Here is a 23,463-nt window from a genome sequence, read left to right on the forward strand (position 1 = left end):
ATGTCTTGAGTTCGATTTCCGGTACCGAAAAAAAAAAAAAAAAAAAAGATGGTAAATGTACACACCAACTACAGTACAACTGCTAGTGCAGGTGGGAGGATCAGAGAAGCACACAACGGTGGCTTCCATTTTACCTATAAACATATCGTTAAAGAAGAATCTAAACAAATATGACTAAATGAAATTATATCCTAAAACAGGGTGATGCACACGTAACTGCTTATTACAGTCTACATGTACCTGTATGTTCCAGATACAGCAAATCAATGAAAATATATGCTTATATCAATGTTTTCACATACACAGTGCTTTGCATATAAGCACTTAATAAATGGCAGCCTCCTTAATAACAATGACTACACATCTTGCTCTGAACAGGGTCAAAGGCACCCTGAAATCCTTATCTAACATTAGTATTAGACACATACTAATATTTGACCAGAGGGTTACCTTGTGGGTAGAGGTAATATGTCAGGGTTTTGTTTAATGATTCACAACAGGGAAACTATTTGAAAATAAACACATATATAATTCTGCTGAGAATTATCTTGTTAAAAATATATTAACAAGTTATTCTGCCATGTTATTAAACAGGTAGGCTGTAGCTTATGTTTCTTTTTTTTTTTTTTTGGTACTGGGAATCAAACTCAGGACCTTGCACTTACCAGGCAGGCACTTCTGCCACTGAGCTGTATCCCCAGCCCTGTAGCTTATATTTCATTCTTTAATCAGAACACTAAGTAGACATTACAGTTTAAAAAAACAAGCAATCACTGTCTGAATTTTTTTTTTGAGACAGGGTCTCGCTATGCAGCCCAGGCTGGCCTCAAACTTACGGAGATCTTCCTGCTTCAGCCTCCCAAGTGCTGGGATTACAGGCATATGCCACCACACCTGGCCTTTTAAAATATTTTCTAAAAAGGACAAGAATCACAAAAGACTGAAAGCTTGCAGAATGGGAGAGGTTCTTCCCCAAGGAAGCTGGCAGAGGGGTAATGTTTATAACATTACTACTTACATCCTCCAGAAGGTCTTCGGGCAGGCTAACCCTGGTGCCTCCCAACAGGCAGTCCTCCATAATCCTGGCGCCATGACCATCTCCACATGGACCGAGTTCCAGAGGATCCGTAAGCATATGGTCCAAGGAATCCATTGCTGCTTCTCCACTGTACTCTAGACAAATATATGCATTATGAGACAGAAAGGAGAAATCTCAGGAATGTGGTAGACACTAATACTCTTCTAGAAAATATTCAACATCAAATCTATTCTTACATCTTATCCTCCTACCCTAAGACAAGCCATTCCCCCTCGTTTCCACAGTGCATTCCCAGTAGAATTTTCATGTCTTTTCTAGCAGGGTTCTTTTCTCAAAATGCTTCTATAGTAACTCCTAAATTCATAAATTTCTTACACTCTCATCTTACTGAAGCATAAAATAAAACTCAGAAACTAGATGATAAGCAGATCAGTCCATGATTTAAAGTTCCCAGGTCAATAATCTCTGCAGTACCAAGTAATTTCTTTAATACTTGTTGTTTTAGCAATTAATTCTTGTTAGATAGTTAGAAATCCACACACGTATTAGTAAAGCTCAGATGTAACAGTAACAGTTACTCAGCTACTTCAGGAAAACCTCTTAAGTTCCAGACCTTTCATAAACCTCATCTAATTTTTATAAATGTACTTACTACACTGGTTCTATAGAAAATAAGATTGAGGATCACAGCAGGTAAGTAGCTGGGGCTCATGCCTGTGATCCCAGCACTCGGGACGCTGAGAGAGTCTAGCCTGAGCTACATGGTGAGTTCAAGGCCAGCCTGTACTGCAAAGCAAGACCCTGTCTCAAAAAACCAAACTTCCCCCCCACCAAAAAAAACAAAATAGGTAAGTAACTTGCACAATTCCAGAGGCAGTATTGAAACTCAGATCTGCTTGCCTGAAAATCCTTGTTAACATTATATACACAATACCTCTCCCATGAACTCTCAATTTAAATTGCAAAAAGAAATATTCTTAATATGGCTTTATTGATCTATATAAGCTCCTGAGGCTCCAAGCACCTGGCCACAACCACCAGTAAAGTCAGTGGCCAATACAGTTAGTTGATCCATCTGATCTTTATAACCACATAAATTGCTATTTTTCTCCTTCCTATAAAAATCGAACACTGCTGACCACCATTAGAAAAGTACACTCAGAAACATTTTCAGAGTGCATCTCACAAAGCTGATGGCTGGAAGCAGGTGTACAGTGGAGGTGAAGAGACTGCACAATGACAACACAACCACAGGAAGCCTGAACTCAAACCTCTACAAACGTTTACTAAATCCTTTCTCCCCCTTAGTTCCTAGTCCTACTAAATGGGCTAAAGAGCACAATAAAACAGAAAGAAAAGAATGGACTCAGTCAAAACACAGATCTGTCTCACCAGGTGTCAAAAGAGGTGTTGGACCAAGTTCTTCCTACTATTACTTCTAACCTTGGAATCCTGCAATGAGCAATCTCCAGTGTATTTCCTTTAATGTAGGTACTTCTCACTTCTAAAGCTTTTAAATCATAAAAAGCATACCTACAATACAACTAAAATGAACACCTTTCCACAGAACTATGTCAAGTTGTCTTGAAGAGGTTTCAGATGTATGTAAAGATACAGCAATAAGATTAGCGTCAGATCAAGGCAGCTGGGTGGTCCCCAAGCAGCGGTGCCCACACCTTTCAGCACATGGTATAAAGAGGACGTCCTGAACACGCCCGGTGCCTAAGTAACTTAAGCAGGTGAGGAGGAATGGCGCGAGAAGCACAATTCCACCTTTAAAACAGGTGTGGGGGGTGGCGGGAAACACACAGAAGCAACCTGATGCTTAGAAGAAAGTCCTCTTAGCAGAGCTGGCACAGAACAGACTAACAACCGCAAAGTGAGTGTCCTTTCTGACACTTACGAACACAATGTGCACAACCTTTTCACAAGTTTCTTTGGCCGCGGCGGGTATGTAGCTATTCCAGTGACACCCTGGACCCTGCTACTATTCTGATTATGCTCTCCAAATGCAAAAAGCAAGCAGCCAGCAAGGAGCTGGAACTCCGGAAGCTCTGGGTGTCTAAGCCTCGGGGAGTCCCTGACTTCCTCAGTAGACCACAGAGCCCTTTCCCAAAGGCCTTTCCTCTGCAATGGGCTGCCCTCCCCCGCGCGACCCTCCTCAGCACAAACGCAGCCCCAGGACCTCCCGCCCGCGGCCCTGCCCCGACCCCGGCGTCGGCCCGCGCAGCCCACGCCCGCCCCTCCTCCACGCGTGCCTGACCCTCACCTTCACCACCCCAACTCCCCCACGCCCACGGGGGCGGCGAGCGCGGGGACCCGCTTCCTCCCTCCACCTCGCCGCTCGTTACCCCGCTCACCGCCCCGGCCCGCCCTCACCTGGGCCGCGGGAGCGGGTCTCCCGGCCCACTGCGCCGCCGTAGCCCAGTCTCCCCGACGCGCTCGCTCCCGAAGGCGTCTGGGTGCGTGCACGCTCGGAGCTCCGGCGGCGGAAGGGGAGGGGCCGAACGGGGGCGGGGCGGGGAGAGGAGGGGTGGAGGGCGGAGAGGGGCGGGGCCGGAGGCGGTGCTGGCAGGGCTGGGAGGTGGGGAGGTCTCTAGACCGGTGGATGCTGACTGATTGCAGTGGTTGCGCGTGCTTCACCTGGGTTGGGAGCTTCCAGAGGGCACAATGATTCGATTTCGTTTCCGGGCCACAAATCATGGCTCTGGAAGCTAACGTTTGCCGAGAGCATCTCCTGTTCCAGGCACTTTGCTAACCATTTCCTGTCTGTTCTCTTGGTACTGCAGCCAAAGGCACGATGCACTAATAGCGCCCATTTTACAGCCAAGGAAATAGCAGTTTCTCGAGGCTCAATGGTCCCTGGGCCGCCGAGTGGTAGCCAGGAGTGATGTTTCACGCCTGTAATCCCAGCTCTCTGGGAGGCTGAGACAGAAGGATCACAAATTCAAATTCAGCCTGGGCAATCCAGTAATTTAGCAAGACCCTGTCTCAAAGTGAAAATAGAAGGAAGAAAAAAAAAAGAGTTGGAAGTGCATCTTAGTGAAGTTTCTGGGTTCAAGCCTCAGTACTGAGAAAAAATTATTTAGAGCAGCTTTTGCTTCATAGCAAAATTTAGCATAGAGATTAGAGATGTCTTGCCAGGTGTCGTGGCACATAATTAAAATCCTAGCACTGGGGAGGCTGAGGCAGGAGGATCACCAACAGTTCAAGGCCAGCCTGGGCTACATAATGACTTCAAGGTCACCTTGGACTACACAGTAAGACCCTGTCTCAAAACAAAATTAAAAATCAGATTTATCACATCCCACTTTACCCTACGCACACATATAGCCTCCCTATTATCAAAATCTCCCACGAGAGTGGTACAACTCATAAAACTGGTGAATCTACATTTGTCATCATTATCCACCATTATAAATTACATAGTTTCACTGTGCTGCAACATCCATGCTCCACCTATTCATCTCTGTCTCCCCCACTACCCCAGGAAACCTCTGTTTTGTTGTTTTGTTTTGTCTTGGTCCTGGAGATTGAACATAGGGTCTTCACACTAACTACAACCCCATCTCTTTTTTAATGTTTATTTTGATCTCAGTAAGTTGCTAAGTTTCTTGGGTTGAATTTGAACTTGACATGCTCCTGCTTCAGCCTCCCAGAGTGCTGGAATTACAAGCATGCACCCGAACACCCAGCTACTTCTGACTTTTTACTGTCTCCATGGTTTTTCCTTTTGGGGGGGCTGTTTTTTGAGACAGGGTCTCACTAAATAGTTCAGGCTGCCTTGAACTCACTATGTAATGTAGGCTGGCCTTGAACTCACCTCGATCCTCCTGCCTCAGCCTCCTGAGTGCTGGGATGACAAGCATGTACCACCATGCCTGTCTCGTTTTGCCTTTCTCAGAAGAAAATAGTTGGAAGCATCCCATATGTAGTTTTCTTTTTCTTCCCTTCTTTTAATATGGGAGAAATCTCTTGGAAATTTTCCAAAAGCATCTTTAAAGTCCAAAATTCCAACATTGGGAAGTTCATCCACCTCTGCATTGATGTTGTCCATAAAGTTACTCAGTCCCACCCCCAAAGCATAGTTTCCTCACTCCGAAAGACTAGGAAATGAACAGAATGGCCACTACAGCCCATGGATTCATTGATAGAATTAGAGATGAAAGAAGCTTAGGAATCCTTAGTCCCAAATCTTACCCTACACTACAGGTTCAAAGAAGCTGGGATGTGTGACCGAGTGATAGGCAAAGCTGTGGTCTCTGTTCCATCTTTTCTCCACGCCTTTCTCCTTCTCACCCACCTTCTATGACCTACCTGTCACTTGATTTTCTTTAGAACCTGCTTCCTCTAATTCCACTTGTTTGAATTAATGTCTGGCCTTTTGGAAACCCAAGCACCTTTCTCTGGTAAGGACATGTCCTTCTTTGCTTCATTCATAATCTTCAGTAGGAGGCTTGCATTTGCCATGATTGTATTGACCCCTATTTTCTACTGCAGTATCTGGGGCAGGGCAAAGGGAGCGTGCCAACTTTCTGTATATATAATATTACGCATTTATTCCCAGGTGCTTTTTAAATTGATAGGGGTTTTTTAATTGGCTTCTTTCACTTAGTAGTATGCATCTAAGTTCTCTCCATGCCTTTTCATGGATAGATCATTTCTCTATAGCACTGAATAATAATAATAATGCACCACAGCTCATTCACCTTCTGCAGTGTTGCAGTTGAATTGTCAAAAAATAGTTCAGGTTCTTGTGCAAGTTAATATCAGCCATTATTATTTCTGTTCCTTCCCTTCATCTCTTTCTAGTATCCCGTTACGTATATGTAATATAAAGACACCTTTTGTAGTCATCCCACAGTTCTTGGATTGTCTGTTTTTGTTTTTCCTGTGTTTGTGCTCTTTTGTTTTGAAATTTTCTATTGTAATAAACTCAAACTCAAAAATTCTTTCCTCAATTCTGTCCAGCCTGCTAATAAGTTTGTTGAAGGCATTCTTCATTTCTGTCACACTGTATTTGTTTTCTAGCATTTCTTTTTGGTTCTTTCTTAGCATTTGCATCTCTCTCTTGTCATTGTCCATTTGTTCTAACATACATTCTACTTTATCCATGATCTTTAGCCTATTAGTCATGGGTGTTTGAAATTCTTACCCTCTTAAATAACAGCTAGAGAGTCTCCAAAGAATGATATTTATTTGGGAATGGAGTAGCATTGCAATGGGAATATGCATGCCAAAATCAACTGTGAGCATATTCAAAGAGGCTGAGGCAAGAGAAAGTTTGTTTCCTTTTTTTGGCAAAAGTACTTTATTTTCCTTTCAAAATGTAGGCCCCAAATTTGACATCAACAAAGGAGAAGAGAGAGTTTTCAAAGATAAAAATGAGTATTACCTAAAATACATTGAAACAATAACTCTTGACCACAAGAATAACAAGGGTGATGCCAGTCAAGGTTGAATTGTTTAATTAATGGGCAGATGTAGTATTGTAGTAGTATTGTAGTATTTTTTTTGTATCAGTTATTACAGTCTTTGCACAAGGCTATGGGTCTGGTGGTCTTCTGTAATAATTACTATCAAGCAATAAAAGTATCTCTTCATAATCTTTATTTGTTTTGTTAGAGTTGGCACAAGTGACTCCATTTTGACTCTAATAAATTTCATCTTCCCCGCATGGTCGTTACAACATTGTTTTGATATCTTATGGATACTCGCCCTTTCTCTTTAAATGTGGTTTTGGCCTTCTGGTATGCCTTGTAATTTTTTTGATAGCTACACATTATGTACTTATTATAAAGAATGTATGTAAGTAGGCCTTTAGGAATAAGGTGGTTCAGTGTGGGGTAAGAAACATTTCATTGCCCCAGCTTGGTCTTCTGTAAGCCGGAGTCTCGGGACAATATCTTCACAGGTGCTTCCCAGTTTTCTCCCCGTTAAGTGGAAAAGGATGGCTATAGGTAGCTGCAGTTGGGTATTTCCCCCCTCCCAGATCATTTAGGCTTAGGTAAAAGCCCTGTGGGTTAGACTCTGGAAACTAGTTTCACCGACAAGCAGTCTTTTTAAGAAGTGGAGTGCTCTGGCATATTCCAAAATGTTACCCTTTCCCCTCTCCCTGCCAGGCCAAGAGGGGATTTTTCTTCAATATTCACTGTGAAAAGTTGGTCAAACGCATGGGTGTAAGACTCAGAAAAATGAGTGCCTGTCCTCAATGACTTGGTCCTTGCTGGAGGTTTTTATCACTCAGACACCTGTTCATATTGAGCCTTCAGCACTTCATGATGTACAGTTTAGGCTTTCCTACCTGGCCACTGGTGCCTTTAGCGGTTTCTGCTCCATGCATTGTGATTCCCTATACCCACAACTCAGTCTCTCCAATTTTGAGGGCAGCAGTTTGCCTGGACCTTCATTTCTCTAATGGATCTAAGACTTGATTTTTCAGTTTGTTCAGTGTTTTACTTGTTTGTAGGATGGAGCTTCTTAAATGCCAAACTGGAAACAAAAAATTAACCTGTAATCTTTACCCACGCATGGTGGTACATACCTATAATCCCAGAATTTGGGAGGCTGAAGCAGGAGGATCACAAATTTGAGCCCAGTCAGGGCTATAAGAGTTTGTCCAGATCTCATAGCAGTCTCGAGTTTATAAATTGTAATCCCAGGGGAAAGTTACTGGGAATTCTTGCAAGTAAATTCCAATCTACCACTTCCAATGCAACCCACAGTAAGAATAAAGAGACAGAAACATATGTGCAGTTATGGGGAGTCAAAGGGGTCCTAAACTGGAACAAAGGCTAACTAGAACAAAGGCTCCCGACCCAGGGTCAAACCTAGAAAAAAAAAGTTGTAATCTTCAAAAGAAAAAGTTTAACCATTTCATTAGATCTTGTAGCTTCATGCACACAAACAAGAAACATATTTATTAAAAAAAATATTTATTAATTTTTACACCTGCTGGGTAGCACAAGACTATTAACACTGTAACTCACTGAATGTACAATAAATGTTCACATTTAAATAACAGGATAGGATCAACATTTTCAACCAGTGGGTGAGTTTTAGCATCTCATGAAGTGCTTTTTTTAGTCTTAGATATCTTAAGAGTTTTTTGAAACAGTAATTCCAGGTCAGAAAATAATTCAAGAACATCAAAAAAACACACAATTTCCCGAAGAACAGGAACTTTACATGATGAAATGTCTGCTTCTCTGGGCACAAATCAAACAATAAAAATGTGAAGTCTATATCCAACCCACTCCAAAATATTCACATTGCACTGAATGAAGTCGATAGTGTCAATGCGTCTTGGGAGAGGCCACAGTATAAATACTGGCCAGATGTGTTTCCAAAATTGGGTCTTCAGAGGGATGATGAGGGATGACAACATCATCTGCCATCATCTGCCATCTATTCAAATCCAAGTCCTTTTGAAAATCTTTTCCCTTGGAACGAACACGCCCACTCCCTAATCCTAATGTGGTGTTACAGGGCTGGATGCCCATCGCGTCTCTCGTTGGTGATATGTAAGTTAGCTTTAGAGTCTTCACTGATTCCACATGAGACCAAAGAGGAAAAACACTCAGAAGGGAATGAGATACTGTGTCCTCAATATTTCCCTCTGTGTATTCTAAAACTTGAAATAACTGGCATAAAATGAACATTCCACTCAGTGATAGATTTTGATTTTAATCAATAAGTTATTCCTGAGAAGAGGGGAAGAATCCTTGCTGGGTCAAATTAAAAAGAACCCAACAGGGCCAAATTGAAGTTCACGAAAACTAAAACTGGACCTTTGGGAAAGTCTAGTGTCCTTCACCGTAGCACATCTTCCTCAACTAGACACTAGGTTATTTACAGTCAGTCCTTTGCGGGACCTTCAGGACCACCATCTGCATTGTGACTCAGGGCCAATATTTTCTGTTGAAAATATTGATGTTACCTCTTTGTCACCAAGGATATAGGGTCCATTTTCATTTTCTGTACTTCTGAGGTAACTTTTTCAAGTTCTCTTAGTGCCCAAATTTCCAGAGGTAACTGTATAACTGAGGTCTCAAAAATAAAGTGCAAGATCTACATGTCAGTAAAGTTATTCCAAAAGAACTGTTGCCTTTTCAGAATGGTATCTTTATCATAAAGAAGCTAGCATACTTCTTAATTCATACAACCAGTTTTTACTCAGAAAGATAAACAAAGTAAATGAGTTACCTTCATTTGAAATGAGTTTAAGTCTGATATGGAGTGATAAATTCACTACACATTAATATTCCAAAAAGGCATGTCACAAAAGTTTTTAAATATGCACTGACTTTTGAAATGTTTTCTATGTGTACAATTTGTACAATTGGAATGTACAGTAAAAACAAGGGAAGTATTTTCTCTACTGAATTCATAGCAAACAAGACTCCCAAACAGGAACACATACAGGACTAACTATCATCACAGCAGATGTTCTCCTCTCCCAGCTTACACTGTAATATTCATAAAGACTAGATAGCTTCCAGACCCTTTGATGTACTATCAGTGGTCCCCACATTTTTCCCCCTAAGTGTAAAGTTGGTCATCTTACAAAAAGGTCCAGATGAGTTATAGTATGTTTAAAGTTGAAAGTGTAGAAATAAGGAAGGCCACCTTTCCGTTCAACTGTATTTTTTTTTTTTTTTTTTTTTTTGGCTTTTTTCCAGTACCAGGAATAGAACTCATGACCTTGCGCTTGCCAGGCAGGTGCTGTGCCACTGAGCTAAATCTCCAGCCCCTCCGTCCAACTTTAAAGAATGTTCATTTTAAGACAGCATTAAAAGTACTACAATACACTGAATGCTGTGAGCAAGAATTAATGTAGGGGTGGTGTTCTAGCTCAGTGGCAGAGCATGTATTAGACTTGGTTTTGATCCCCATCATCTTGTATCCATGCATGTGAGCACAGGCGTGTGCAGAGACACACACACACAAGGGGGGAGGAGGAGGAAGAGTAGATAAGGTATAATTGGTAAGCACAAGTAGGACATGGTGTTAGTACTTTCTGTCGGTGTGTGTGTGTGTGTGTGTGTGTGTGTGTATACTAATAGTTTCTTCTGAATACAATTACAATCAGAGAATAGGAGGAAAAGCTTTCATGTAGCAGTTTCAGTTCAGCTGACATCACCTTTTCTCTTCCAGGGGAGTCCACTCTTCAGGAGTAATAAAGCAAGAACTGTCAGAACATGAGCATCTGCCCCAACCTGCTGAAGGCCAGCACCTGTGGAAAGCACTGCTGACTGCCCAGGAACAGTTTTCCAAAACAGGAAAGATTTTTAAAAATCATGGTGGCAACTTTATAGTCTCAGCTGCTTGTGAGGCTGAGGCAGAAGGATCCCTTGAGCCCAAAAGTTCTGGGCCAGCCTGGGCAACATAGCAAAACCTCTATCTCAAAAAAAAAAAAAAAAAAAAAAAAATCAACAATCTGAAGTTTAAACGCCAATTTTTCCTTCAGCACACTGCTGTCAATCTTTGTCTCATCATTTTAATTTTCTTGCCCAGTAAACTCCTCAAACTGATAAGATAAAACAGTGCTGACCTAATTCACGCCTCTTAAGTGCCCCTTCTGCCTTGCAGCCAGAGCGAGAGTTCTCAAGTCCAATGACCACAGACTTGGCACATCCGCTCCCCACCTTTGGTATGAACACAATATACCACTTAGTATTCCACAGAGGGAAAGTAAGGCTTATTAGTGAGTTAAAAAACCAACTCAAGAGCAAAGCGAAGTTTCTCCATTCCACAATCTACCTTCCCCTGAAAGATTTCCATTCTGCGGCAGGAACCCTGGGGTCTGAAGAGTCAATTTGGTAAAGATGACTTAGGCAAAACCAACCCCACTGGGAGTATGGGCGACAAAATTGTAGTTTCCAAACTCTTGAGTGAATAACAAATTTTTTAAAAGAGGTCTAAGTGTTAGAAGCTTCAGACTTGTAAATGAAGAAAAATAGGACACAAGCGCCGATGGTGGCTTCGGGAGGGCAGCTACGGTTTGCTGATGTGGACGTCGCTGCTCCCACTCCCGTTGGCAGTGGCCGTGATGATGTACTGCAGGGGCTGCTGCTGGCTGCTGGGCTGGGGCTCCAGGGAGTCGCTGTGTGCAGGAGGCTGAACCTGGACTCCACTGGGGAGAGCAGAGGTTTGCTTTTCTTCCAATTCTGGTTGACTTTCTGACAACACATAATGGCCCTAGAGCAGCAAAAGAAGGCTCTGTAAAACCTGGGGCCTAAAAAGGTGGCGGAAGCTACAGGAGGAGGGAATATCAGAACTGTTACACTGGGACCTGAAACAGGCACCTTGAGAGATGCTTCACCTCTGACCTGTACAGAGCATGGGTCAGTAGTGGTAAAAGGCTACAACAGTTAATTCAAGGGATCACATTAGCTGTGTTATCAAATCATACAGTGAAGAACTTTAGGTGCAGAAATTTGCATCGGGTAACCTGTCAGCCAAAAATAAAGTATGTGCTGTTATAACGTTCTTAAGAATTTAGCAGCTGGCACAGCACTGTCCTAGCAAACATGAAGTCCTGAGTTTGATTCCCGGTACCAAAAAAAAAAAAAAAAAAAAAAGAATTTAGAAGCCAGGTGTACTGGTGCACCCCTATAACCCTATAATCCCAGCACTTGGGAGGCTAAGGAAGGGGGATCGCCAAGAGTTCAAGGCCAGCCTAGACTACATAGGGAGTTCAGGCCCAGCCTGAAACACATAGTGAAACTCTGTCTCAACCACTCCCCACAAAAAAGAGTTCAGAAATTCCACCTGAATTTAGAAATGCTGTCAATCAAATGTTTAGGTTAATACAAAATGGATCAAAAAGATAGTTTCCTTAAAGAGGCAGCCTGGCCCCTAAGACAGGTAATAAAGATCAATGATTCCCAGATGTACAACTTGGAAGACCAGAAAAATTAAAAAGAATACTAAATGGGTCCAAAAGTTTTATTTTGCCAAGTAAGAGTACTTAAAATATGCTACCATCAAATATTCATTTTAACACTCAAGAGCATGGGAAAGGAATGAAGCGTCACTTGGTAGTGGACTACTTGTCTGGCATGTACAAGGCCCCGGATTTGATCCCAACACCATGCAACAGGAGGGGTAAAAAAGCACCAGACTATAGTCTAAAAATGAAGTCCCTGTGCTGAGTAGATTGAAGGGAATTTTCATATTGTCTTTATTTTCCTTGTTTTTCTTCCGAGCATAAAAACTTCTTTACAGACCTATAAGCTGGCTATTTCATTATGTTAACATTTTAAAAGAAAGGATGTGTCTGTCAGAAGGGGGACTGGTCATCTACAGAAGTGGAAAGCTATGGTTTGACTAAGTGTTCCCCAAGGCCCTGGGTTGCAGGCTGGCCCCTACAGTGGTCCTATCAAGGGATGGCAGTGTTTCAGTGGGGCCCTTCCTCTTCCTCTCTGTGCCTCCTGGTTGATGAAGTAAGCAGACTTATTCCATGTGCTCTGCCATGAGATACACCTTATCCAAGGCCCAAGGCAACAGGGCCACTGGATCATGAACTGGAACCAGCAAAATTGTAAGCTAGACAGACCTTTTATAAGTTAATTACTTCAGGTATTTTGTTATAGTAACACAAAACTGCCTAATACACAGGGAGAAAAGCAGTCACAGACGGAAACTCAGATAGTGGCCTTTCCATGCACTGTTCTGAAAAAAACGTCACAGCCAAACACTCATTTGATTCATCTGCGGCCACATGTTCTGAATCACTGCCTACCAAGCAGTTTTCTGATTATGATTTAGTTCCCATGTAGATCTTCCTGTAGTATGGAGGGGGTTCTCAATCTAGGATCCACTGACCCCTAGGGGGTCTACAGGTGGGCTGTGGAAAATCCATGAGCTCCCCAAAATATACATGCGAGCTGTGCTTATGTATTTTGTACAGGGGACAAGAAATATCGTGGGCCATAATCAGGTTCTCAAATGAATTCCTGGCCAAAGAAACAAACACATAGTTAATAGGTCTTCCAGCAGAGAAGGCACTGACCATGCCAATGGGACTGTTTGATTTTATATTAGTTTCTTCAACATCTTAACAGTGTCACCGTGGATTTGCATATCTCTTCTACTTTTAGTTCATGTGACCTGGTGTGCTGAGAAATGAGTGAACTCTTAGTATGCTTTTTTTGAAAATCAGGGTTTTTTTTTGTTTGTTTGGGTTTTTTTGTTTTTTTTTCCGGTACTAGGAATTGAACTTATGACCTTGCACTTGCCAGGCAGGTGCTGTGCCGCTGAGCTAAATCCCCAGCCCCCGAAAATCAGGTTTTTGAAGCCACTAGGCTACTCTGCTTCCCTCTGAGGCCTCTTGGGAAATAATCTTTCCCAGGGAACATTCCAACATCCCAAGCCACTTAAGAGTATTGTTCTGCTTTCTTCCCTGTGTTATTAAGGTATAACTGACAAAAAGTATCTGTATTTATGGTGTACAACATGATGATGTGATATGTGATGCATTGTGAAGTGATTAAATCAAGATAATATATCCACCACCTCACATATTTTCTATTTTTTGTGGTAAGAATATTTAAGATCTATTCTCTTAGCAGTTTTTGTGTACACCATACATTATTAGCTACAGTCGCAGTGTTGTACATGAGATCTCCAGAGCTCATTCATCCAAGACAATTTTTTATTTTCTTTTTTTGCTACTGGGGATGGGATCCAGAGACTTACACATGCTAAGCACATGCTCCCCACCCCAAAGTATTTTTCTTTTCTTTAAGAGTATTTTTTAATGGAAATTTATATACTCTCTTCTAAAAACTTAGAGGCAGGTCACAATATTATGGAAATTTATATACTCTGTCTTCTAAAAACTTAGAGGCAGGTCACAATAAACCTGTAAAGATAAAAACATAAGCAGTAGATAAAGTCAACATTGTATCTTCCCAAGTTAAATATGACAAGATAATATATAGCAATGTTTTACATATTGGAGTGGGTGCATTGTTTAAAATAGCTCTGTAATCCCTGTATTATTCTTTCCCAGACCACTTGAAGACCAGTGATGTTGAGGACTCTAATATTTCCAAGAAACACACAAAAAGGTGATCATATCCAGATGGATCTGGGGACTGCTTGTAGTTACTAGCTGAACAGGTATTTACTGAGCATTTACCACAGTCCAGTCTCCCCAAAAAAGGATAAAGACCCAGATTTCAAGGAATCTCTGTGAGAAACCAGAAAATAAACCAGTCACAAAAACCAAACTGTGGCAAGGGTTCCAACATGGTACCACATGGGCAGGGTAGCTTACCGGAGCAACTGTCTTCACCTGGCCCGAGGTGACAGGAGCTGCCACACCACTGTCTGTAATCACAAACTGACCTGGGGGAAGGGTCATCATTTGAATCTCAGATGCTGAAAAAAGGAAACATATACGGTTCAGGGATCTAAGACTTAATATAAGTTCTAGAAACAAATACAGATGCTCCTCTACTCATATAATGGTGTTACAGCCCAATTAAATCCATTGTTAAGTTGAAAATATCATTAACTCCAAAGTGCATTTACTATATATAACCTCCAAACATCATAGCCTAACCTAGTCTACCTTGAATGTACTCAAAACACTTGCATTAGCCTATAGTTGGGAAAAATAATCTAAAACAAGGTCTGTTATGTAAAAAAAAAAAAAAAAAAAAGTATTCAGTAGCTCATGTTAATTAACAACGTATTGAAAGCAAAAACTAGAAAACAGCTGAGCATGGTGGAGAACTGTAGTCCCAGCTACTCAAGAGGCTGACACAGGGGAATCCCTTGAGCCCAGGAGTTCAAGACCAGACTGAGCAACATATGTAGGTCTTGTCTCAAAACAAAAATAACAACAGCTAAAATTCAAAATGGTTTTATGAGTATGCTTCTATACCAATGTAAAGTAACAACAAAACAATCCTAAATCAAACCAATGCAGGCTGAGGACTGTGTGCCTAACCAGTCGCCATGTTCCCACTGAGACATTTCCTATGGGTTTATTTGCTGTGAGAGTCTTATGATGCTGTGCTTTCCTGACAGGGTTAAAGGGACTCTTAAGAACTAATCAGCTGAGAAAAGAGGCTGCAGAGTATCAGAAACAATGCTTCCCCACCCAGATGTGGCTTTTGAATATCTACAAACATAAGAATTTAACATTTTTTAAAAAAAACTGGAACAAGTCATAAAGATTGACCTTTCTGGCTCAATACTTTCATCTTTTGTACTCAGATATGACTTCATGGCACAGATATAGCCACAAGTAGACCCAACTTGAATGTTATTTCATCACAAGTTTATAAAACCAAAATAAAAACAAAGGTCACCCTAACATCCTCTTCACAGTCTCTAAATGGCCCTTTGGATTAAAAGGATTGAGAGACTTTTGGGGAAACAGCCAATTCCAAGCAGCCACAGCAAAACACTTACTTGACTGGGCAGAAGCTGTACAAGATGAGCCTGGAACATCATGTCTGCTGACAGGGTTTACACTGTATATTTTTTGGAGAAATTTATACACCTTCTTGGAGGTCATTGTGAAAAGATTCAGAAATTAGGACAGCCATTTCTTTACTATCCATTTAAAATCTATTCATTTCATATTAGTGGGACCATTAACTTGTCACCAAGCAATACTATTTAAACCAAAATTTAAAACTATTTGTGGCCTATATGTATTCATTCTGGTTAAAAACGAAGCTTCATAATACTGTGTTTATTCAACACATTAACCAGCTGTGAAACACAGACCTTTGTCAAAGAATTTCAAGATAGACTACATAGTCGTGTAATTTGAAAAGCAGTGTTTCCTTATGAAAGAGCTCTCAAGTTGCTTGTAAAGCTAATCTAATTAAAAAGATGTAAATGTTCTTGAAGCTGGGGATATAGCTCAGCAGCACAGCATTTGCCTGGCAAGCACAAGATCCTGAGTTCAATTTCTGGTACCCGCCCCCCACAAAAAAAAGTTCTTAGAAAAAAAAGACTTCATTCTATACAAAGTATATCTCAAAGCAATCTCATTGCTAAGGGAAAGTTTTCTTTAATAAAAAACAGACAACCAAATATTATGTGCCTCTTGATAGAAGTACACACATCAGCTCTGCAGAAGCTTGTGGGAAAAAACTGAACCCAATCCTTACCAAACCTGCCGACCTAATTGCCAGTCTACAGGATATAAAATGTATGTTAAATGACAACATGAGGATGCCTCAGCAAAATGCAGGAAGTGGACACTGTAGGGCAAATGACTCATTTTCTTCAACACAGAAGTGACAATGTAAAATAAGAGAAAGTGAACACAGATAAAAAGTACTCAGAAGACATAATCAACTGCAGTATGATCCTTACTTGGAGCCCAATTTGATCAAACCAACAATTTTTAAAACTTTGAGACAATACTCATTAATTTTGAAGTATATTTGTAGATAAAGAATTGCATTTATTTTTAGGTGTGATAATAGTGTATTTTAAAAAAAATTAGTCTTTGGGCTGGAGATGTAGCTCAATAGCAGAACACATGTTCAGCATGCACAAGGCCCTAGGCTTGATCCCTAGCACCCCCCCCCAAAAAAAATATTCTTAAATATACGTATAAAATATTTATGGATGGAAATGATACAGTGGATTATTATCCAGTTGGAAGACGGGAGAGGATAGCAGGATAGAGTTGAGAAAAGATGTGAGTTAATTGTTGAAACTGGATGATGAGAATAGAGGATTCATTATACTACTGTTCATTCTTTCTACTTTTGCATAATTTTGGAATTTTTTCCTAAGAGAAAAACTTCAGTTCCAGAATCTTCATTTTGGAATGTTAACTCATACTATTACTGCCATGGGTATCTTCATGACTCCATTTATTTCACAGGGATTAAACTGAGTATAAATTCTACTGGTATTTATTATGAGTAAGAGAGTCTTTCCCTAGCTAGAAACTATACTCAGCCCTCACTGAAGCCACCAATACTCAGGTGAACAGATCACACAAATAACTACACATTAGAACTTGAATCTGACTCTATAGCAAGTCTACATAACACAGCCAAGGGTCAATCAGAACAAAGACAGATCCCCCCACCAAATAAATCAATACTACTTCTTTCTCACTTAGTGCCTACTCGTCCTACTTACCACTATGGAAGCCTGTTACTTCTATTCCTGTCCCTCCCCTCCCACATCTTCAGTGGTAAAGGTTTCATATTATCTAGTCTTATAGCCCAGGTTCTCATCCCAACCAAGATTTCTACTTGCTTGACTTCTGGCAGCCAACTAGATACTGAATCCATAGCAATGACCTAGGATTTTGGACTCAACTACTCATTTATGTACCTCCTCTGTTAGATGGTGATCCATTTCAGCCAAACGCTGTCTTATTAGAGAGGCATAACACAAGAACAGAATATTAAAAGCTGTTAGAGAAAAGAAACAGATCACCTATAAAGAAAAGCCCATAAGAATCACGGCAGACTTCTCAACACAAACCCTCAAGTCAAGAAGAGCTTGCAGTGAAATATTTCAAAGCCTGAAAGAAAACAACTTCCAACCCAGACTGATGTACCCTGCAAAACTATCTTTCAAAATTAATGGAAAAATAAGACAGTTCCATGACATAGAGAGGCATCACAGTAAGGTAGTTTATAGAATATAAGCTCTGAAGCCAGCCAGATTCCCTAGGTTCCAGTTCCCCACCGACTAGCTATGTCCCTCAGACAAGTTGTAATCCTAAATTATCTGTAATTGTGAATAATAATTGTGTTTATCTTATAGGGTTTTGTAAATGCTGAATGTGATACATGTGGTTTAGAATCATTCCTGGCATATAGTAAGAGCATAATGAAAGTTGGCTAACATTACTATTTTGTGGTATTATGGATATTAATGTCAATATTAATCTTCATATACATTGGGTCAAGCATAGAGATGAATACAGAAGCATTCAATAAATACTGGTAGAAGAAATGAGTCATTAGCATCAACATATCCTCTATTTATTCTATATAAGTCACCTAGTTGCACTTCCCTTGGAAAATTACCTGATGTCTCTAAAAATATTGCCTCTCTGAGATCAAAACAAGGCCTTAGCCTTGAGGTTTGTCATAAAACTTATTCAAATACACGCAATAAGGTGTGAAAAAATGGCCAGTTGCCATGCCTGTAATCCCAGCACTCGGAATACTGAGGCAGGAGGATCACTATGAATTCAGGCCAGCCTGGGCTACATAGTGAGTTCAAGGCCAGTCTGAACTAGTGAGACCTTAACAAACAAAACACAACAACCAAAAAGAAAATGGCTAGTTGATATTTTAATCCAAAAAAAACCTATCATAAAGCTGATTAAATTAAGACACAGGGCTGGGATCCCACATCCTTGAACTGCACAGTGCTGTCCCCTTTTCCTTACTCACAGTAGCCACGGAAGGAGTTCCAAGCATTGGGCAGGTATGTGTGTTGTACCGAGGAGCTCTGCTGCTGCTGCTGCTGTGGTTGCTGCTGCTGCTGTGGTTGCTGCTGCTGTTGCTGCAGGGCCTGCCCTTGTGATGAAGAACTGCCAGGAATATGCGAGGGGCTGAGCCCCTGCTGCACCTGCTGGGCAGAGGGACTTAAGGGCTGCCCAGCTACCTAGGGGAAAGGAGGATGCAAGGGCAGGAAATTGAGAAATTCCAATAGATGTAGGACTCACAAATAACAGAAGAAATAACGCAGACTGATATGAATTATAAGACCGAAAGTACTGGTACTAGGGTAGTAATAATCAAATAAGAATCAAATTAATGAAATGCCATTATAATTCTGAAATTCTCATTTGTTTCTAAGGATTACCTGTCAGAGTACTCAAAAAATTAACTTTCATGAACTTGTTTGAAACATAATGCATGAAAGTATAACTGTTTACATTATACAGATTTTTAAAAATGAGAGGTGAACTAACTTGCCAATGTCACAGGGCTAATCTGCAAAATGAATGGAAATCATCCCAGTGTCACCATTTCCACTGAACTGCACTGGATACTCCCACCCGAGTCATGAGTTAAGCAGGGCACACAGGCAGACATCCTGAGGAGAGGCTTCCTCCTCCCTGCAGGACAAGCTCATGCTCCATTTCTGTCATTCAACGCTCTCCACAATCCTATTCCAAACTACCTTTCCAACTTCCTTTCCAAGTATTACTTCCTGTTCCCAACAGAATCAACTCACAATTTCCCATAAATATTCCACAGTTTCCCATCTCTCTCTTTTATCACACTGAAGGCTTATTTAGGTCATAATGTCTCCCTCAAACACCAGGTCAACACCCTGCTCTTGCTTTAAGACATAATTCAAAGATCACAACTTCAAAGATGTTTCTTGATGCCCTAACTACATATATTCTCTTCCTCTTCTGAATCCCCACATTTCTCTATGTATTTCAGAAACAGACTCAATCCTACAAACACAATAATACACAGTAATACTCCATAAAGTCAGCGTTCCAGTATAGCAATCGCAATAGGAAGCAAGGCTGATGCTATTGGTAGGGTATCATATCACAGGATTCTATAGGGATGGGGACTCTAATGACATTGCAAGTGTGTCCACAGTGAACACCACCACCTCAGTGGTCAGGGATGGCATCTTCACTGCTGCCACATGCACCGCTCTGCAGTGTACCTGGGATGATGCTGGGGCCGAGGCAGTAGACTCAGTAACCTGGATGTGCTGCACCTGGATGGCATGCTGTGTGTAGGTCTGAGGATCATGGAGCTGGCCCACATCCACAGTAGACTGCTGAGACTGATGAGGGGATGTGGCCTGGAGAGAGAAAAACAGGCCCAGAAACCAAATATGTACTGACTGAGGTCAAGGAAAATCCTTACAGAGAGAAAGATCAGAGAAAAAGCAATGTCCCTGAAATGGCTATGGCAGCATAAGGCTGTAATCCCAGCACTCTGGGAAGCTGATGCAGGAGAATTTAAAGTTCAAAACCAACCTGGGCAATTTAGCAATTTAGTGAGAACCTGTCTCAAAATAAACATTAAAAATTAATGAAACATTAAAAATTAAAAACATTAAAAATGGCTGCAGATGTAGCTCAGTGTGAAGGCCCTAACTTAAATCCCCCCTAGTGGCCAGCAAAAAGTAAGTCCACAAGGCCAAGGAACCTCAGGTGCTCCTCTGCCTCCACAGCTCCCCAGGCAAGAAAAACTGGAGCCCTGCTGGCCCCAGCAACGTTGGTCACTCTCCGCCCCCTGCTGCCTCCCCTCCCAAGCCACGCCTTCGACTCTCAGGAAGAATCAAGTTGCTGTGCCACAGACACAAAAAGGCAAAGTCCAAGCTATTTACTCTCTGACCTATTTATAGAAAGTGTGCCAACCCCTCCTCTAGAGAAGCAGGATCATTTTGAATACTTTAAAAAATTCAATATCGTGACAGCAAGAGAAGCATGGAGGGAACTTCAGACCCAGAGCTGCATTCCCAGAGGACCCGCACCAAGGCCAAACTGGCCAAGGGTAGAGAGAAAGACAGTCTGAAGTTGTGTGCTTCTCAAGCAGATGCTTGCAACATTCTGGAAGAGGAGAGAAAAGGAAAATGTTTCCTAGGATATACAAGCTGCACCAGAAGCCCTCAGGAATCAACAATCATTTCCTCAAATTTCACTTAGATTGAGGGGCATTCCACCCGATCAGTTAGGCGATCAAAGCAGAGAATCTGCTTTTAGTTTGTCACTAGTGACCCACTAGGACAGTGGCCCCTAGTCTTGTCTATAGCAGACATGGCCAATTATGGCCCCTTTATCCAGAGCAAGGTGCATATTCCTCATGTTTCTAGGCAATAGCAGGGCCTCTTCACTCCCTTGAAGCCTAAAGCTAAGAACTCTCCCATAAGAAAATGAGACAGAGTGAACAACTATCAACAACAGTGACAATTCCCAATTTCTGTAAGTTTAAAATTATGTTAGTTTTAATTTTTTAGGCAAATTTATTTCAAAGCAGCAAATTTGTTCATTTGTGTCTTGAGTATACTTTTTCACAGCATAATTAAATGAAAAACAGTCCTGGGAGCATTCCTTTTTTTTAGGTCCCTAATCAGTAAGAATGAGCTATTCATAATCTGGCAAAAGAATGGAAGTTACTGTACTTCTGTACTAAGACGTTACTGCTACTCAAGAAATAAAATATTCTTTATAACTTCTTACTGATATAAGTCATTTGATGCCCAGCTAGGGATTTACCAAATTGGCTCATCACCAAGTGGTCAAGCTACTAAAAAGGGTAAGGATTTAGATAAGGCTCAGTAAGAGGTGTTGTTAGTACTTGTGCAATAGCACAGGGTGACTGTATGTGCTGGAGCCTAGGCAGAAATGCCCTTACATTGCCACACCCAGAGACCACGTCAGCCCGGGAAGGGAGGCGGAGGTGGTATTATTTCACAGATGTCGGGCCCTCAGAACCTCTGTGCAGAAGCACGTCATGTGGAGCCCTGCTCCAGCTCTGAGAGCCAGGTGCTTTTCTGGAAGCTCGGCTAATGGCATTCACAACAGCAAAAAGAAAGAAACATCACACCATACCGGGGCCACCTGCACCACTTGAAGTTGTATATGCTGAGGCTGTTGGAGACCAGATGTGGACTGAGACACCGGGATGTACTGAATTCTCTGGTAGTCCCCTTGTGGTGTTCGGTAATCTGTTGTTAAGGTCTGAGAAAGTTCTGTCATTGCTTGAGTTAGCAGGTCTGTTGTCTAGAAAAATCACGCAGGATACATTATTAGTTGGTAACACTACTGTAGGTAGCTGGGTGGCTACTAAAATTTCATTTGTTATGCCAATGGAACCGCAAATTAGCAATGAGTGGCTATCCCTGACTCCGTGGAGCTGCCCTAGAGGTTCTGACAATACTTCAGTACAGAGGCAACACCGAAAATCTCTTGCTATGCCCTTGACAGAGAATTTGGAAAGCACTGACCAGGAGACCAATCACAACCATAACGCATCTGTGGCAAGCTGCAGGAAAGTGGGTTCCACCTGCAGCCAGTTAAATCCCAAGGCCGGCAGGGCTTCATTGTTTATAGATCTGGAGGACACTGACAGTGAAGCGAACAGCAGCGGGAATGAAACACTCTTCCTTGTCATGCACTCACCACCACAGTCTCTCCAGTGGCGCTGTCTGTCGTTAACACAGCCGGGGTAGCGCTGATCACTGCAGTTGTCAGTGGGGTATGGATGGTGTTGGGAAGCTGGGCATACTCGGGGTGCTTCTTTCGAATGTGTTGCACCATTTTGGTCTGAAAAGTTCAGGCAAGACCAGGAATGTTTACTGAAATTAATTATTTTCAATCTTCCAAAGATTAGAAAGCTTTTTATTTTGTGTCTTAAAAAAATATAAAAAATCAGGACTGGGGATATAGCTTAGTGGTAAAGTGTTTGCCTGGCATGCACAAAGGCCTCAGTTAGATCTCCAGTACTACTAACTAAATACATAGGTAGATCTGCTGGACAGGATGGCACACACCTGTACTCTCAGTTACTTGGGCAGCTGAGGCAGGAGAACTGTTTGAGTTCAGGAGCTCAGGGCCAAATTGGGCAAGACTCCATCTCTTAAGTTAATTAATTAAAACTAAATTAAAAATCAGAACAATCCTGACCATATCCCTGCATTTCCAAAAAGCAATGCAAGGGTATAATAGGAGTGGGGAGTAAAGGCTCCCCTCATTCTATACATCAGGTAAGGTCTAAAAACCTTACAGCACCCCCAGCCCAGTAATACCTGTAATAAGCAGTTGTGATTCCCTACAGCAAAAACCCTCCCTTTTCAGGAATGACTGTTTTAGTTCCAACCCTCACTGGGCCAAGGGCAAAGGAGAAGAGTCACATGCTTGGGCTACCAGATGGCGCTCATTCTGAGGAGCCCGTAATATCCTCTCCATGTTCTTTGCTGCATTCCCTACTTAGAGGGGCTGGGATAAGGTCTCTTTTACTCCCCCATCAGTTCCGAGAAGCCACCCAGCCGTCGGATGAGAAGCCGTCTGCTATCAGGACAGCACAGAGGTTCCGCTGCAGGCTGTGGTCAGGAGCAGGTGCTTACCTTGCTGCTGTACTGCTTGGAGCAGTGTGGGCAGCAGACGGGTGGGGTAGCGATAGTGCCCGTCAGCTGCGTGTGGGTGCTGAGCATGGGGTCTGGCTCCCCAGGGCCTGCAGGGCGGAGTTTCCGAATGCTTGGTGGGAGCTCAGCTCCTGGATGGTTCTTCAGAATATGGGCTTTACGCTTGCTGGCACTTTTATAAACCTGCAAGTTCAAATATGGTGCGATGAAAACAGTATATGTACAGCTTCAATTTCTTGCTTAGGGCAAACTAACAATTTCATTCTAAGGAAATCAGAAAAAAACATGGCTGTAGCCAAAAATAAAAGATATTGAAGGACAATATGGATTATCTATAAATAGAATAA

The 23,463-nt window shown here is 41.8% G+C and overlaps 2 protein-coding genes across 6 annotated transcripts in view; both read right to left on the reverse strand.

Moving 5' to 3' along the window:
- Positions 1-3,518, reverse strand: part of Nfrkb (nuclear factor related to kappaB binding protein) — a 31,842-nt gene extending 28,324 nt beyond the window's left edge. For 4 of the 5 annotated variants that reach the window (XM_005378553.2, XM_013511176.1, XM_013511177.1 and 1 more), the window contains exons 1-2: positions 3,419-3,518; positions 1,019-1,173 (exon numbers count right to left, since the gene is read on the reverse strand). In XM_005378553.2, the coding sequence (XP_005378610.1) occupies positions 1,019-1,153 (135 nt within the window). In that variant the 5' untranslated portion in view covers positions 1,154-1,173; positions 3,419-3,518. The remainder of the gene's footprint in view (positions 1-1,018; positions 1,174-3,418) is intronic. The other variant, XM_013511175.1, reaches the window with a different exon arrangement.
- Positions 3,519-10,434: 6,916 nt separating this feature from the next.
- The window catches only part of Prdm10 (PR domain containing 10), a gene marked incomplete in the record, with an annotated part of 74,090 nt that continues 61,061 nt past the window's right edge, over positions 10,435-23,463 (reverse strand). Inside the window, 7 exon segments of the mRNA XM_013511217.1 lie at positions 10,435-11,239; positions 14,325-14,428; positions 18,445-18,658; positions 19,688-19,828; positions 21,585-21,755; positions 22,155-22,298; positions 23,099-23,299. Coding sequence (XP_013366671.1) covers positions 11,036-11,239; positions 14,325-14,428; positions 18,445-18,658; positions 19,688-19,828; positions 21,585-21,755; positions 22,155-22,298; positions 23,099-23,299 — 1,179 coding nt within the window.

The sequence above is a fragment of the Chinchilla lanigera genome, unplaced genomic scaffold (genome assembly GCF_000276665.1).
Source record: "Chinchilla lanigera isolate Chin_1 unplaced genomic scaffold, ChiLan1.0 scaffold00011, whole genome shotgun sequence".
Classification (NCBI taxonomy): Eukaryota; Metazoa; Chordata; class Mammalia; order Rodentia; family Chinchillidae; genus Chinchilla; species Chinchilla lanigera.